The 16,914-nt window shown below is 46.2% G+C and overlaps 1 protein-coding gene across 2 annotated transcripts in view; it reads left to right on the top strand.

Moving 5' to 3' along the window:
* FA2H (fatty acid 2-hydroxylase) overlaps positions 1–16,914 on the top strand; it is a 64,167-nt gene that overhangs the window by 41,055 nt on the left and 6,198 nt on the right. For both annotated transcript variants that reach the window (XR_014514318.1, XM_083452955.1), the window contains 3 exons: positions 9,824–9,966; positions 12,194–12,300; positions 14,296–14,468. Coding sequence is in view for 1 of the 2 variants with exons in the window: in XM_083452955.1 (XP_083309081.1) it covers positions 9,824–9,966; positions 12,194–12,300; positions 14,296–14,468 (423 nt within the window). In the remaining variant the exon portion in view is untranslated. The remainder of the gene's footprint in view (positions 1–9,823; positions 9,967–12,193; positions 12,301–14,295; positions 14,469–16,914) is intronic.

Genomic DNA, 16,914 nt, shown 5'->3' with positions numbered 1-16,914 from the left:
GCCTCTCCCCCCCGCCCCAATTTTATCCAATCCCAAATTCAAATAAGGCATGCTGCTTCATAGTAAATTTTAAAATCTGGAAGGGAAAAGTCTCCTCTTTCTTTTAAGTCTGTAAGTATTTTATGCTTTATCCTTGGGCTTTTCCCACTCCAGATAAATTTTGAGATATCTCTTTGCCATTTTTTGAAACAGGCATGATTACTTATTATCGGTATTGTCTGAAATAGGGACAACATTTTTGGTAATACATGCATTTTGATTGCTGCAATTCTTCCTAAAAGGGAAAGATTCATCGTGTTCCATATGTCTAGATTCCTTTTTATTTCATTCCAATTTTTTTCATAATTATCTTTGTAAATATTAATGTTCTTTGACGTCAACCATATTGCTAAATATTTTACCTTTTTGTGGGTTTCTGTGTCTATAGATTCTGATAACTCCTTTTCTCTTTCTTTAAGGTTTTTAACTAACAGTTTAGTTTTGCTTTTGTTGTTTGAATCCTGCCACCTGTCCAAACTTTTGAATTTTTTCTAGTACTCTAGGGAGAGAGTTCTTTGGGTCTTCTACTCTAATAACCAAGTCATCAGCGAAAGCTTTCAATTTATGCTCGTTTTTCTTTATTCTTATTCCTGCCACCTCTTTGTCAAATCTAATGTTTCTTGCTAATACCTCCAGGACCAGAATGAACAAAAGTGGTGATAACGGACATCCTTGTCTAGTTCCTTTTTGTATTTTACATTGGTTTGTTATCACCTGATGAATGATTAATTTTGCATTCTGTTCTGAGTATATAGCTTGGATTCCCTTATTGAAATTTTCTCCAAATTCCATTTCTTCAAGAACTCTTTTCATAAAGTCCCAAGAAACATAATCAAATGCTTTTTCTGCATCTATAAACACCAATGCCACTTGCTTTTCATTTTGGACTTCCAGGTATTCAATTATATTTAAAACATTCCTAATATTATCTTTCATTTGTCTACCTGGAAGAAATCCTGCTTGATCTTGATGTATATATTCTTCCAAAACTATTTTTATTCTATTGGCTAAGATATATGCAAGCAGTTTGTAATCATTATTTAGTAATGAAATGGGCCTATAATTTTTAACTACAGTTATATCTGAATCTTGTTTTAGAATTAATGTTATAAACACCTCTTTCCATGTTTCTGGTAATTTCCCTGTTTTTAAAATCTCATTCATCATATCCTTTAAGGGATGCCTTCATTATACACCTTTAGGCACCAGGCGAAAATGTTCCTTTGGCTGATTGACATCTGATGCCCTTTTAAATGTGTTGTGGGAAAGGGGATTATTGTGTTGATTTTGTTCATATTTTTATTATGTATTTTATGTATTTTATATTGTAATTTTATGTTGTGAACCATCCTGAGATCTGTGAATAAAGTGTATTATGCAAATGTTAACAACAACAACAACAACAACAATAACAATAATAATAATCAATAGGTAGACCAATTCTTCCTCTGCCCTTTCCTCCTGGGGATCTTTGTCAGCCTCCTGCTGATCCTGATACCAGTTGCCACCTAACAGCTATCAGGACCCTTAACAAACTACAGCTCCCAGAATTCTTTGGGGGAAGGCGTGACTGTTTCAAGTAGCACCATAATGCTTTTAAGTGCATGGGGTGAATGTGGCTTTGAAATGTCGTGACTTATCTGAGTCCCAGGAGGAGGTGGATAATTAGCAAGACGGGGTGATGCTTTTTGTAGCAACCTCTCAGCTTTTGTAAGCATCTAGTTCTTCCTCCAAAATGCCAGACTTCTCAAGATGTGACTGTCAAGATAACCAACCCAGGTTCATAGCACTATTCTCCTCCCTTTTAAAAATGTACAGGTTTTCTGCTTGATTCTTGTCTGCACCAGTTGTCATAGTATCTGTCCCTGCAGCCTGGGTGGAACCTGGCTGAAACTGATCCTTATCTCCCCAGATTCTGAAAGGCACTTTGAGGGAAACACTGTTATGAAGCAGGTGGAGGGGGTGTTAGCAAGCTCAGTGTTAGGTGATGTGGCTGCTTTCTAGGCAGAAATGTTACCACCCCAAATTCCATTGCAGCTTCAGAAGGCAGCATTCTACAAACTAGAATGACACCTACGTTTAAAATGACTTATTCCAGGGTGGTGCAGTAGTTGGTGTGTTGAGATACCAACACAGCAACAAAGCTCACTGGGTGTCAAGGCTTGAGTCAGGCGTAGGTAGGGCAGCAAGAAAAAACAACAAATCACCTAAGGCCGGTGAAGATAAATCTTTATTCAAGGAAACAAACCACAGTTCAGGCCTAGTGGTCTCGGCAACTCTTCCTAGGAGGTGTTGCCCCAATGAAGCAGTTGTGAGGACTGAAGGTCCCTGCTTTCCAATCCCTCTCTAAGTCTCCTCTTTTCCCAGGTTTTCCCCATGCAGGCTCAAACTGCACCCAGCTAATCTCTGTTCCGCTCTTTCATTTCTCTCTGTGTTCCTGGATAAGAGGGGGAAGGGGAGCTGGTTGCAACAGGAGGGGGAGACCCCTGGATTCTTCAGCAACCTCTTGGCCGCTCTCCTCTCCAGCCTCTGTTCCAGCCTCAGAGTCTGAACTGCACTCTGCCACAGACCCTTTCTGCTCACAGAACCCTGTTGCCCCTCCAGCTTCTAACACCTCCTTCCCCAGCCTTCTCCCCCTGGCCACTCATCATTGTCCCACCACCAATCCCCTCACTCAGAGCCTTCTTCCCCTGGGGCTTCCCTAGGGGCGTGTCCCTGGCTGGTGCCTCCCACCACTTCTCAGCATTCAGTCATTCCATGACACTGAGTGACCTTGGGCCAATCACTCACTCAGCCTAACGTACCTCACGTTATTAAATGAGAGGGAATTAAATTAAATGAGGATGGGGGAACCATGTACACCACTTTGAGCTGTGTATCTGGTTGTGTTGCACGTATGGGCGGGGTTAGGGGGGGCAGTTGCCCCTCGATTATGCGGCAGATTCGATGGAAGAAGATTGGAAAAAAATTCAAAGTATATTTACAGAAATATTGCAAAATTAATGAATGTTAGAAGTATATTGGAATGAAGATATATGGTTTTAGCAGAAGGGTTATTAAGAATTATATGAATATTAACTGTTAATGTGTTGAAGTGGAAAATTTAAAGTTAAATTTAAAGTTAGGATAAATTATAGAATAAAAATTGAAGAGGAGGGAAAGGATTTGTTGAACCAGATAATTTGAACTAGAATACAAAAAAGGGAGGTGCGAGGAAGTCGAGGAAATAAGCTAATGAAAGATTTAGATATAAAATTTGGGTGTGTGTTTTTGCTTTTGTTTTTTTATGTTGTATTGTTGTAATGTTTTTTTCTCTTTTTTATTGTTGACGTATTGTTTGTGGAACTCATGTATTGTTTTTCTTCATTGTTTTTCTTTTTATAATTATAAAATATCTAATAAAAAATTTATTAAAAAAAAAGGAAGATTATGCGGCAGATCAATTAAAAATCAATTAAAAACTAATTGAGGTTCTGCGTCCTGGCTACACCCATGGTTACACATCTGCAGCATCTCTCCAAGGCCTGAGGCATGGCTTGGTCCCTGCTGCAAGAGCATTATTGCAGGACTACAAGAACATTTCTCAGTAGGTCTTGTTTTAGGTCATGCTGCTTGGCATGGAAGTCTCCACCTCACCTCAGGCACCTTATGCCCTCTTTATCAACCAAATGAAGCGTGCTAATCCTTGCTAGATTTCCATGTGAGATTTCGGGAATTGTTCATTCTTCTTGGGAAGTTCCTGCTGACTAAACATTGGACACCCTAATATCAATAGGATAGCACTCAAAACTCTTGTTCTGTCATTGCATCATGGGTAGCATAGCATTGGGCATTTTGGGTGTGCAAGTTCATAGTCCTGGCTTTGCTTCTTGCTTTTTCTTTAAACCGCATCGAGTGCCTAGTACTCAATGACTGGCCTGAAAATGTGTAGGCCAGTGGTGGCCAAACGTGGTCCTCCAGCTGTTCTGGGACTACAATTCCCATCATCCCTGGCCACTGGTCCTGTTAGCTAGGGATGATGGGAGTCCAAAAAGAGCTGGAGGACAGAGTTTGGCCACCACTGGTGTAGGCAATGCCTGCAGTCCAGTCTGTGCTGCTACAGCAGAGACAGCTGGTAGGTTGAGGTTGGTCAGGGCAATACGGAGAGTTGGGGGGGAGGAGTGTGAAACGTAGTTGGGGGACGCTAGTTGTGGGGGAGCTAAAAGTAGGCGGTGAGGGAACAACTAGGGACTAAGTGGGAGTTGAGCGAGAGGGGATGGAAAGTTCCCCCAAAGAAGGGGCAGTAGGTTAAAGTGGTGGGGAAGGGGGCTTTGGTGTCTGGGAAGGATACTGGAGGGTAGGTGTGGGGCTCTAGGTGGCCTTTCTCTCCCCCCCCCGCCCCGCACTGGGTGATCTTAGTACATTGAAATTTCTTGTTGTGTTTTTTGAAATACAGTCACACCTCAGTATAAATACGCTTTGGGTTGAGCACTTTCGGGTTGCCCTCCGCAGCGACCCAGAAGTAATGGAGCACGTTACTTCCGGGTTCCGCCGCTCGCGCATGCACAGGTGGTCAAAATGACGTCACTCGCATGCGCGGAAGCAGCGAAACGCGACCCTCGACATTCGCAGATGCGCTGTTGCATCTTACGTTCCGTTCGGGATGTGAACGGGACTCTGGAACAGATCCCGTTTGCATCCTGCGGTACCACTGTATGTAACTCAGTTGTCAGCTGTCTTGGAAGGTTTGGTATGGCAAGGAGGGTGTCAGAGCAACTTATGGAGTGTGGTAAGTGGGCATTAGTGGGGTTGAGGTGGTGAGGGGGCAATCTCTGTGCATTGAAAGGAGAGTTTGAAAATACAAGAGAAGCATTGCTGGGTTTCAAATATTTCTGTTCTCAAGCCTCTAGTACAGAGATTGGCAAAGAGAACTAAAGGATTGGGAGATGGTAAGCCAGATGCAGGGCAGCTGGAGTTGAAACATGAGGGCCAGCTTGGCCCCATGACAGTGCCCAGCCCCTTCATGGGGAATTTTGTGGGTGCTCAGGCACCCAGGGCCCCAGTGAGCCGGCACCTATGAGTTGAAGCAAGGGGGATTGGCTTGGAAATGAGCAGGGAGAAGCTTGCATTACAGGAAGGAGCGCATTAGAAGGAATCCTGCACTTCTCTTTTTATGTGCAGGATTAATCGATTTGTACTTATAAAAATGAGTTATATAAGGGTAATAGTTTCTTATGTGCAGTGGCGTAGCGTGGGGGGTGCAGGGGGGGCCGGCCGCACCGGGCACAACATCTGGGGGGGGGGGGCGCGCTCGCACTCGCAGCTCTCTGTCCCTACCTGGCTCACTCACTCCAGTGCTGGCTGTGCAAATCCGATCCGAGCCGCCAGGTCGCCGCCCACTGTGGAGGGGGGTGTGTGCCAGGCATGTGGTGTGGTGTGGAGAGAGAGCGAGGGAGTATCTGGGGGAGGGACAGTGCAGCGGGGGGTGCAAATTACTTGCCTTGCCCCGGGTGCTGACAACCCACGCAACGCCACTGCTTATGTGGCAATGTTATTAAATGCACTAATTATGTTGATTGCACTTTGATGTTTGATTAAGTTTGATTAATTCATTTGCTTAAATACACATTACTCCATTAAAGTGGTAATGAATTGGCCTGGAAGCAAACACTGGCCTTTGCCATCAAGGCAGACAAGGTGGCTCCTGCAGGGCTGGTGGCAGACAGGGGTCAAACCAATTAGCATTATTAAGCCCAGCTGTACACATGATATCCAGTATTTTCCTTAAACTTATCAATCGTAGTGATTTTGTTATTTCCTTTATTGAACAAGGCACTTCCAACCATGTGTGCCATTGTAATGGATTGCTGTGAAGTAATTTCTGAACCAGATAAATTAATTTTTAGCCCACCAAGCCCCTCCCAGCCTGTCCTGTATTTTGCCCGACCAAAGGTGGCAACCCTATATGCAGAGGTTCTGTCGGTGGTTCTCCACCCCGCTCCTGCCAGCCTGGTAGAAAGTTGATCCTCTACAATGTACAGAATAGGCCTGTGATCTGCTTAGTTGGTGCAATAGAGCAGCTGAAGAATGGGGTTGTGTTTGTGCTGTGTGGAAGCAATCCACTCAGGACGGAAGGCCCCATCTACACAATAAATTTACAGCAGTATCGTGCCACTTTACAGCTGTGGAAAACAAACCTGCTGGGTGCGGAGAGTGCAGCTGAATGGGACCCCACTGTGGGAAGCCTGAGGAAGGAAAATCCCTTGCCCCAAATAGCAAGTCTAGACTGAGAGATGAGGATGATGCTCCACCTGCTCTGCTGTCGCCTTTGCTCTTCAGATCCAAGGTCCAAAGGGGAATCATTGGTGGATCAAGGCAGGGCTGAGGATGTGCTAGGAGGGGATTATCTATTCATTTAATACATTTATATCTCACCTTTCCTTCAAGGAGCTCAAGGTGGCAAACATGGTTCTCCCTTTCCCCATTTTAACCCCACAACTACCCTGTGAAGTAGGTCAGGCTGAGAGGGGGAGTGACTGGCCCAAGGTCACCCAGTGAGCTTCATGGTCAAGCAGCGATTTGAACCCTGGTCTCCCAGATCCTAGTCCGACACTCTTAACCTGTATACCACCACTGGCTCTCTGGTTACGGGGAGGGAGAGGGAGACATCCATGGACTTGGTGCCTGTCAGGCTGCCTTGGGACTGCAGTGCGTTTCTGCTGGTCCTCAGCTGTATTGAGGTTCTCCCCACAGAATTGTAGAGTTGGAAGGGACTATGAGGGTCATCTAGTCCAACGGCCTGCAATTCAGGAATTTTTCACCTGATATGGAGCTCATGTTCTGTCCTGGCTTGGTATTCAGACTCATGGCTCAGCTGTTGTGATAATAATCTGTATTCCAAAATTCACTACAGCTCCCAAATATAAGTAGGGTTACAGCTCACAAAGTCAGAAAGCACGGCAGAACTTGAGAGGACTTGGCTGGACAGAAGCAAAGACCCAAGTACGTTCTCTCTCCCACTCTCTCTCTCTCTCTCTCTCTCTCACACACACACACACACATACCAGGCTCCTCATTTGAAGAGCAGGACAGTCACCTTCGTCAAAGGTGTGGTCAAAGTCCTGAGGGTCAGAGCAAATGCTGTGCCAAGTACTGGCACAGTCCCTCCAGGCCTTGCTGACAGAGGTGGAGGCCATGAGGCAGGATCATTGTCAGGTTTCTCCTTCCGTTCCACTCACAGAATCCCAGAAGTGTAAGTTGGAAGGGACCCCAAGGTCATCTAGCCCAAATCCGCCTCAATGCAGAAATCCTGCCCACAGCTGTCCCTGGGTGGGCTTGAACCACCAACCTTCTGGTTAACAGCCAAATACGCAACCCATTGCACCTCCTGAGGGGTTGGCCCCCATGCTGGCAGAGGTTGGCTCTGGAGCAGCCTTGACCTGCTTGGGATGTTGTGCCTGGGGTATCAGATGACACTGAGTTGGGCTGTCCCTCTGACAACCCTTCCCCCACTCAGCCCTTCCCCCAGGTCAGAGGCCCCCCACAGGTGCTTTGTCCTGCCTCCCGATCCCATAGGCCCTTCCCTGGGCCAGATGCCTCTCTTTCCACCAGTCCTCCTCCCCATCGAAAACTCCTGCCCAGACATTCCCACAGGGTTAAGTCCCAAGCCTCTTTCTCATCAGAGGTATCCCTGTGATCTGGGACACCTTCCCATCTGCACCCGCCCCAGAACTCTGTGCATGCCTCAGCAAAATGAAGAAATGAGTGAGAATTAAATCCTGCTGCACTGATTGCAAGCCCCTGGCCCTCCTGGTGACAGGTGTTAGCAGCCAATGCAGAACAGAGCCCCACCCTCTTGGCGCTCAGTTGATGAAACTTACAACATCAGTAGGTTATTGAATGGTTTGAAAAATGGCCTCATGAGCCAAGATTGGCTCCAAGGCTGAAGGTAGCTCAGCCCTGTCATAGACTAAAAGGACAAAAAAGGGTATTGAATTCTCTCAAATCAGCTTATTTCCTTTTACATAAATACAGCATACTCTGCAACTGAGGCCGGTTGTGCTTTCCAGATGCTCATGTAGTGAAATTTTCTGCCTTAATTAAACCCGACTCACCTTGTTACTTGTGTTTAAAGAATGGAATTAATTTTTTAAAATTAAGAGGTTATGTCGCTGAAATCAGTTTCACAATGAGCTTATGACAGGCAGGTGCAAGGTATGACTGATTCTTGCAGGAACACATCATGCCCTGCATTTTGAGCCTGAGATCCTGCAGCTGCGACGTTAGTTAGAACTTATCAAGCAACAGATTCATTTGTGACTGGGATCATAATTTCTTATAGCACATTGCCAGTGTGAGAGTATGCAATGCCATTATGCAATACCATTATTAGTATTATGTTTTATTGATTTTTTTAAAAGTTTGATACTTTTGCATCTTAAGATTTTGTAAGGTGCTTTAAGAGGTTTTGTAAAAAGTGATGAACAAATAATCCTTAAGGGTGGACGTATTTAATATTGGTTCTTTCATTTTCTTTTTTCTTAACTTAAATTTTGTTCATTACATTTTGCAGCAATTTGTTGGGGTTTTTTTGTTTAAGACCTCATGAAAATTCCCTGGCATTTCAGTCTGAATTTCTCCCAATAAACACTTTTTCGATGCATTTTCGATGCACAGTACACATTTTTGCAAGCGATTTCCCCAAATATAATACATTTTGCTAAACTCTTTTCAGTAATATGTGCATGTTTATGAGTACCCCCCACTGATATGTGCCTCTTTAAAAAACATTGATTGGAAAAAATTTGGATAAGCGTGAATTTCAAGGAATAGCTGTGTTATGATTTGCATATTGTTCTAGAAAGTGCGAATTTTACAGATTTTCTTTTGAATGTGTACTGAATTGAATGTTTTCTCTATCTCTAATAATGATAATATTATGACCACGACCCCCCAAGGAAGAGCCAGATATTAGCTGGTTCTTCTGAGTCATTTCATAGACTCATTGAATTGTAGAATTGGAAGAGATCCCAAGGATCATCTAGTAACCCAACCATTGACAATGCAGGGTTGCAGTTGTTGCAAGGTATGCGTCTGAACCCACGTGTGTATCCACCACTCATGTGTATTTATACACATGCTATCAAGAGGTTTCGCCAGAGTTATGAATATGTGCATACCCTGGAGCTGAATTAAAATTTAAGCATGCAGCAAATTCTGCAACACCTACACACCTTGATCTAAAGAGTGAAAGGATTCCTAACCATTCACCAGTAGCCTACAGAAAGTGAGTGTGACCATTTTGCCATAGAACCCACACCAATAGCAAGTTAATAAATGGAGGGGGAAGGGGGTAGCTGCCCTTAAAGCAATGCATGTGTTGATTCCATGAGAGTGTTGATTTAGGATCATTAACTATGAACTAATGGGATGGAGATGTTCCTTGTTGCAGCTTGGAGAGCAAATTAACCACTGAATTATTATTTTTTTTTGGGGGGGGGACGTGTTGTACTAATTTAGCCAATGCATTCTAATGGACAAGGGAGATTGGCTTTGAGACAAGCACTTCCTATAATCCCAATATTTCCATTGTTCTATTGTCTCTTTCGTGCCCTTTTCTGATTTTGCTTATTCTGCTTAATTCATTCTGGAATTACAGAATGTGTCCACAGCCCTGACTGTTGCTTAATCTCCAGAAATGGCTAAAACCTGAGAGTGCTTCATGAGAAATCCCATGGCTCTGAGGTGCAAAGGCTGCTTGATCTTGCTGAAAGCTCTGACTCTTTGCACTCTTTCTGTTCTCTAGGAGCTCGTGGACTGGCGTAAACCTTTGCTGTGGCAAGTGGGCCACTTGGGGGAGAAGTACGATGAATGGGTGCATCAACCAGTGGATCGTCCCATCCGCTTATTCCACTCGGATTTCATTGAATCTCTCTCCAAAACAGCATGGTGAGGCTCTGGGGTGCATCAGACAGCTGGGAGAATATTGGGTGAAGTTGTGTGGGTCATGTTGCGTTTTGGCTGTCGCTGGACAATCCTCAATAGGTGGGGTGCCAAATTCACTGGTTTGGAAGGGGGCAGAACTGCTACCAGTCAAGAATTAGCCAAAATGGTGCCCTCCAAACATTGCTGGATGATGACACCCATCATACTTGGCTGTTCGCCACACTGGCTGGGTCCCCAGTAACATGGGAGCAATGGATCCAAACTACAAGAAAGAAGATTCCACCTAAACATTAGGAAGAACTTCCTGACAGTAAGAGCTGTTCGACAGTGGAATTTGCTGCCAAGGAGTGTGGTGGAGTCTCCTTCTTTGGAGGTCTTTAAGCAGAGGCTTGACAACCATATGTCAGGAGTGCTCTGATGGTATTTCCTGCTTGGCAGGGGGTTGGACTCGATGTCCCTTGTGGTCTCTTCCAACTCTATGATTCTATGATTCTATGTTTAGGGGACCACATTGGCTTCCCTCTGCTCTAATCCAACCTAAATAATCCACCCCAGCTAAGGAAGCACCATTCATTCATCACTACAATTGGTTATATGGAATTAGGAGTGGTACTAGAGAAGACATTATTCATCCAACTAGAAATGGTGTGCAGAGTTTTCGCCGGGTGGGAGGGGGACTGCAGCCATTTGTGGGTGAGTAAGTGATCTGGATTGAGACCATGTTATGGAGAAGATTTAGTCCTTTGCCCTCACCATAGTCTTGATATGGATCAGGAGGGCATCATCATCATTTAAACCATGGGTAGGCAAACTAAGGCCTGGGGGCTGGATCTGGCCCAATCGCCTTCTAAATCCGGCCCACGGACGGTCCAGGAATCAGCATGTTTTTACATGAGTAGAATGCGTCCTTTTATTTAAAATGCATCTCTGGGTTATTTGTGGGGCATAGGAATTCATTCATCCTCCCTGAAAAAAATATAGTCTGGCCCCCCACAAGGTCTGAGGGACAGTGGACTGGCCCCCTGCTGAAAAAGTTTGCTGACCCCTGACTTATTACTTGCTTTTTTTGTTTGTTTACAAAAGCAACTCAAAGCAACTTACAATAAATAAATAATGCATACATTAAAACCTGAATAAAACAGAACAAAAACCCAATAACAGGGGGCGGGCGGGTGTGGGGGACTCCCTGGTCCTGAATTGGGTAACTGTGCCCCTGAAGGACCAGGTGCACAGCCTGGTAATCATTTTGGAGTCACAGCTGTCCATGGAGGCGCAGGTTAATTCTGTGTCCAGGGCGGCTGTCTACCAGCTCCACCTGGTACACAGGCTGAGACCCTACCCGCCTGCAGACTGTCTTGCCAGAGTGGTGCATGCTCTAGTTATCTCCCGCTTGGACTACTGCAATGCACTCTACGTGGGGCTACCTTTGAAGGTGACCCGGAAACTGCAATTAATCCAGAATGTGGCAGCTAGACTGGTGACTGGGGGTGGCCGCCGGGACCACATAACACCAGTCCTGAGAGATCTGCATTGGCTCCCAGTACGTTTCTGAGCACAATTCAAAGTGTTGCTGCTGACCTTTAAAGCCCTAAATGGCCTCGGCCCAGTATACCTGAAGGAGCGTCTCCACCCCCATCGTTCCACCCGGACACTGAGATCCAGCGCCGAGGGCCTTCTGGCGGTTCCCTCATTGCGAGAAGTGAAGTTACAGGGAACCAGACAGAAGGTCTTCTCGGTAGTGGCGCCTGCCCTGTGGACACCCTCCCTTCAGATGTGAAGGAAATAAGCAGCTATCTTATCTTTAAAAGACATCTGAAGGCAGCCCTGTTTAGGACAGTTTTTAATATTTAATGTTGTATTGCTTTTAACACTCAATTGGAAGCCGCCCAGAGTGGCTGGGGAAACTCAGCCAGATGGGCGCGGTATGTATGTATGTATGTATGTATGTATAAATAAATAATTTATTATTATTATTATTATTATTATTATTACCCACTGATGGCTACTGCTCTCTCTCTCTCTCTCTCTCTCTCTCTCTCTCTCTCTCTCTTTCTCTTTGGGGGGGACAATTGGTTGTGGGGCCTGCAGCTGGGAGAGAAACACCTGCCTCCTCCCTCTCACCAGCTTAGATTTTCCCAGAATTTGCAGGGCTTCCCAAAGGCTCTTCTTCGCCTGCCAGGAGACAGCTGATGTTATGAACCTAAACCAGTTTTCCCCCTCTTCCTTCCAGGTACATAGTCTGTGCCGTCTGGATTCCACTGGTGCTTTATCTCAGCTGGCATAGCTACACGTCGCTTGCGAAGGGAGAAACCTGGCTGTTTTCTACCTTCACAACAGGTGCCTATGCTCAATCCAAACAAGCTTCTCAGGACACTACAAAGCTCTGAGTGGGGAGAGGCAGGTCTGCACCTGGGCAATGGGGCATTAGGAAAACGGGCATCTTTCAGCTGGTGGGGCCAGTTTGCATCTGTGTCAGCTGAGGAGCAATCCTGACTGGGAGCCCTGTGCCCTGAGCCCAACCCCTCTGTTTCCCATGGAGAGAAAAGGCAGGATGAAGCCTTAATTCTTGGTGGGCCAGCAAGGAAGTGCATCTGGGCAATTGTGTAATGGGGGAAAATGGAGGAAAGGCCTTCTGGTCGTTGGGAATGGAGAGAAGATAAGCATATACCCCTTTCATGAGCTGCACACATGCTTCAGCCTTTGAAGCACTGTGTTTTGGGGTTTTTTGAAAGCCCTTTTGTAGGGATCACTGCAGGGGCCCATATTTGCACTCAGTGCAGGCACCATGAGCAGCTGCTAAATCTTTGCCATATGTACGCATGGAGGGGGTGCCCTCTGTGACTGGTGCACATTAGTTTCTTTCTGTTGGATCAATCCAGTATTGATCCAACACTTTCCCCTTTCAGTGCTCCCAGCACACACGTCCTGAAAGTTTATTGCCGTACCAATAGCACAGGCTGCACAGGCTGAGCTAGTTAAAGTGTACTCAGGCTTTGCTCCAAGGAGGCAACTTTGACTACATTCTGTAACCCGAGGTACCACTGTACAGTGATTGTATTAGAAGCCGTACCTCATGCCACCACCTCAAAATATCGGCGGTTTAAGGAGTGCAGCCTCCAGGCAGGTTTCAGCAACAATAATCAGGAGTCAGGAATGGAGAAAGCAGCTATTGTCCCGAGTAGCTCCCTCCGCCTCCACGCCACCCACAGTGGGCCCTGCACAGAGAAGGGCTTGTGCTGAGCCAGAAGCCTGAATCTCACTCAGTCAGACTCCGGCTTGCGGCACCTGCAGTCTGAGGCGCATGGCCTGCCCCCTTGTTCTCCACTGGCTGGCTGTCTTTTTCCCTCAGGGGTGCCATTCTGTGCCAGCCTAGGCTACTCCTTGGGGAGCGGGGGAGCTTTCTGTTTTCTGCTCCTATCACACCCAGCCAATAATAATGCCAGCAGGCTGGCACAGTGTTAAAACAACATTCGGGACAGATAAAAGAAAGTACCTCTCCACGCGGCGCATAGGTAAATTATGGAACTCGCTCCCACATGAGGACAGTGGTGGCCACAAAAGAAGACTAGACAAATTCACAAGGGAGGAGAGGGCTGTCAATGGCTACTAGTCATGATGACTCTGCTCTGCCCCCACGGTCGGAGGCAGTGATTCTTCTGAATACCAATCACAGGAAGGGAGAGGGCTCTTGTGCTTGAATCCTGCTTGCTGGTTTCCCACTGGGGCATCTGCTTAGCCCCTGGGAGAACAGGATGCTGGACTAGATGGGCCATTGGTCTGATCCAGCAGGCTCTTCTTAAATTCTTACATTCTTATTCCCACCTGGATCCTCTGTGGTCTGGTGAGTGGGGTGTTCCCACCCTCAGATTTTTCTCAGAGGGAAAGGTTGGGTGAAAGGATGAGGTCTGTATCTCCCAAAGCTCTTGGAACATGCTGAGGATGTTACCAATTTGTATAACTGGGTTTCTTTTTTTGGGGGGGGATCTTTGCCCTCTTTCTGATTTGACTTGGATCACCATGCAATGTGGCCAATGAGATTCAGCTACCTGATGACCTTCGAAGCCAGCTCAGAATGAGGGGCTGCTCTCTATCTTCACTCTAGCAACTGTGGATGGGTAGGGGGAACAGTGCACCCACTAGAGAGGTTGGCAGCCCCAGCACACAGAAAAATCAAAATGACAACCCCTGGGCTGGCCAGTGTTGGAAACTAGCTGCTGGGCTGAATGGGGCTGTGTTGGGTGCTGTGTTGATGTCCTTAGAGCAAGTCCTCCTCAAGGAAAGAGGAGGTCCAGACTGTAGGGCTTGCTGACCTCTCGTCTTCCTGCTGTGTAGCATATTCCATCCGTGTTCAGAAGACCTGGTTCCCGTTGCTCTTCATTGTGGGGATGTGCATATGGTCCTTAGTCGAATATGTCATCCATCGCTTCATCTTCCACATGAGTCCGCCGGCCAACAACTACTACCTGATCACACTGCATTTCCTGCTCCATGGTCAGCATCATAAGGTAAATGGGCCACCACACGATCTAGTAGCCTCTTGGGGAGAACTTTCCCAAAACTGATTTGGACTGCAACTCCCATCAGCCTTGGCCAGGATAACCGTGTTCCCTTGGCCAGCATGACCATTGTGGAGCCTTTCTGACAGGGGCTGATGGGAGCTGTAGTCTGAAACAGCCAGAGGGCACCAGGTTGGGTGAAAGCTACCCTAGATGGATGAGGGTCCCTTTACAAGGTCATATTTTTGGAATGCAAATGCCATGAGGCAGCAGCTGGAAAAAAAGAAGGCTGTCACTCGGAGCAACAGCCTTCCTGAGCACTGAAACTACCTTGTGTGGGAAGGAACTCCAGACTGAATTCAGCTACCCCATGCGAATGGATGTGGTCTATTTCACAAGGCGAGCCTTTTGCATGTAAAGCACATCCTCTGCCACTAAGCTATGGCCCGCTTAGGAACACGGTATGCGTGGGGAAACCTCTGGGCCAAGGGCTGCAGGAGGCCTGCTAGCATTGTGAATTTGGCACACAAGAGATTTAGCTTTTTTTGAGAACAATCAGAAGTCTATTTTAGGTCTCTTTTTGTTTTAATTTTCTTGTATTTTTACTTTTCTTTTGTATGGGATGGGGTATAAATTGTAATATAGTACACTAATGTATAAATTTGTGAAATGTTTAATGAAGACTTTAAAATAATAATTCGTTTTTTTAAAAAAAAGAAAGAAATTTGGCACACAAAGGGGTTTCTCTGCTCCCGCTGGCATGTCCACCTGAAGTGACATCGCATGTGGGGGCAGGTAACTCTTGTGTCTGTAAAGGAACTATTAGAGCAGAACTTGCCTCTGGTGCCCTGGTGCCAATTGGGAACTTCCAACAGGTGGAGCAGATCCCCAACGGAAGCGGGGCTAACCTTCTGCATCAGATGCAGAGCCAAATGCAAGATCCGCTTTGGGCAAGAATCTTCTGTTGCGACCCTGGCTTAAATTAAAGCCATGGCTGCAAAGAAGAAATCAGGAGCACACTCCTGGTCCTTCTTTTGAAGTCAATCCACTTCTAGAACTGGCCCGCTGGCCAGATGCAGTTCCTAAGCGGGCCATAGCTTAGTGGCAGAGGATGTGCTTTACATGCAAAAGGTCCCATCCTCAATCCTCAGCATCACCAGGTAGGGCTGGGGGGAAAGCTCTGTCTGAACCCCTGGAGAGCTTCTGCCAGTCAGTGTAGAGACAAAACCAATGGTCCAACTCTGTATAAGGAAGTTTCTTAGTTGAGGTTAAGGTAGAACTGAGTGGTGTGTGCAAAAGCTCCCAGGTTCAATTCTTGGGATCTTCAGGTCAGGCAAAGAAAGATTACCACTGTACAGAAGGTTGGTGATTTCAGCCCACCCCGGGATGGCTGTGGACAGGATTCCTGCATTGCAGGGGGTTGGACTAGATGGCCCTTGGTGTCCCTTCCAACGCTACGATTCTGTGGTCCTGTGATCCTTTTTAATGTATTTATGTCGCCCGTTCCTCCCCAGCTGGGATTCCAGGAGGCTTACAACATTTATAAACAAGGTTATAAAATAAAAAGCGATGAAAACAAACTTAAGCAAAAAAGAACAATTGAAGTACATTTAGAACAAACAGTTAAAATCCAGTTTGCACTGACAACTACATCACCTGCACTTTAGTTTCCAAAGGTGTGTCTGAACAGGAAGGTTGCCTGCTGGGAGGGTAACAAAGAGGGAGCTGCTCCAACTTCTCTTGGAAGGGAATTCTGTAACAGGGGAGCAGCAACAGAAAAGTCTCTCTCTCCCTCTTTACACCACCAATTGTGCCTCCAGTGTGGATGGGACTGAGAGAAGGGGCTCACATGGGGATCTTAGCACCCAGGCAGGATCATAGCAGCAGATACGATATTACAGGTGGCCTGGGCCCAAGCCAGAATGATTCCCATTTGAAACCTTGGGGAGCCGCTCCCAGCCTGTATAGAAAATACTGGGCTTTTGGGGCCAACAGCCTGACTCTGCATAAGGCAGCTTTCTTATGTTTCTCTCTGGGAGGCAGCAGAAGAAAAATGGTGGGAGCAGCATTCGAGGAATGCGCACAGGCTAGCACTTGAGCATGCATCGTGTGGGTTGGTGCACTTTAAGCCCCCAGGAAATAAGTATGTTTTCCTGCGTTAAAGCAGGGAGTGTTTTCAGTAACACCTCCCCCCTTCCACCCACAAATACCCAGAGTGGCTGCATTTGGATGTCATGATAAACTTTAGTTTATCATGGGAACCATCTGCAGCCCCTGTTCTCTTCTTGACTGGCGTACCTGTGCAGAGGTGTCCAGAAGCTTCTGTTCTGATTAAGCACCACTTGCCATTTTGCCTGAACCCGACAAACTTAAGGTTTGTCTGAAACTGTTGTTCGTTTGAAACAAGCTAACTCCAACACATTAGCTATGAAGCTGGCTTCTTTGAACAAACCAT

The sequence above is a fragment of the Podarcis tiliguerta genome (assembly GCF_965153285.1).
Source record: "Podarcis tiliguerta genome assembly, chromosome: 8".
Taxonomy (NCBI): Eukaryota; Metazoa; Chordata; class Lepidosauria; order Squamata; family Lacertidae; genus Podarcis; species Podarcis tiliguerta.
This window is presented reverse-complemented; position numbering and strand designations above follow the sequence as displayed.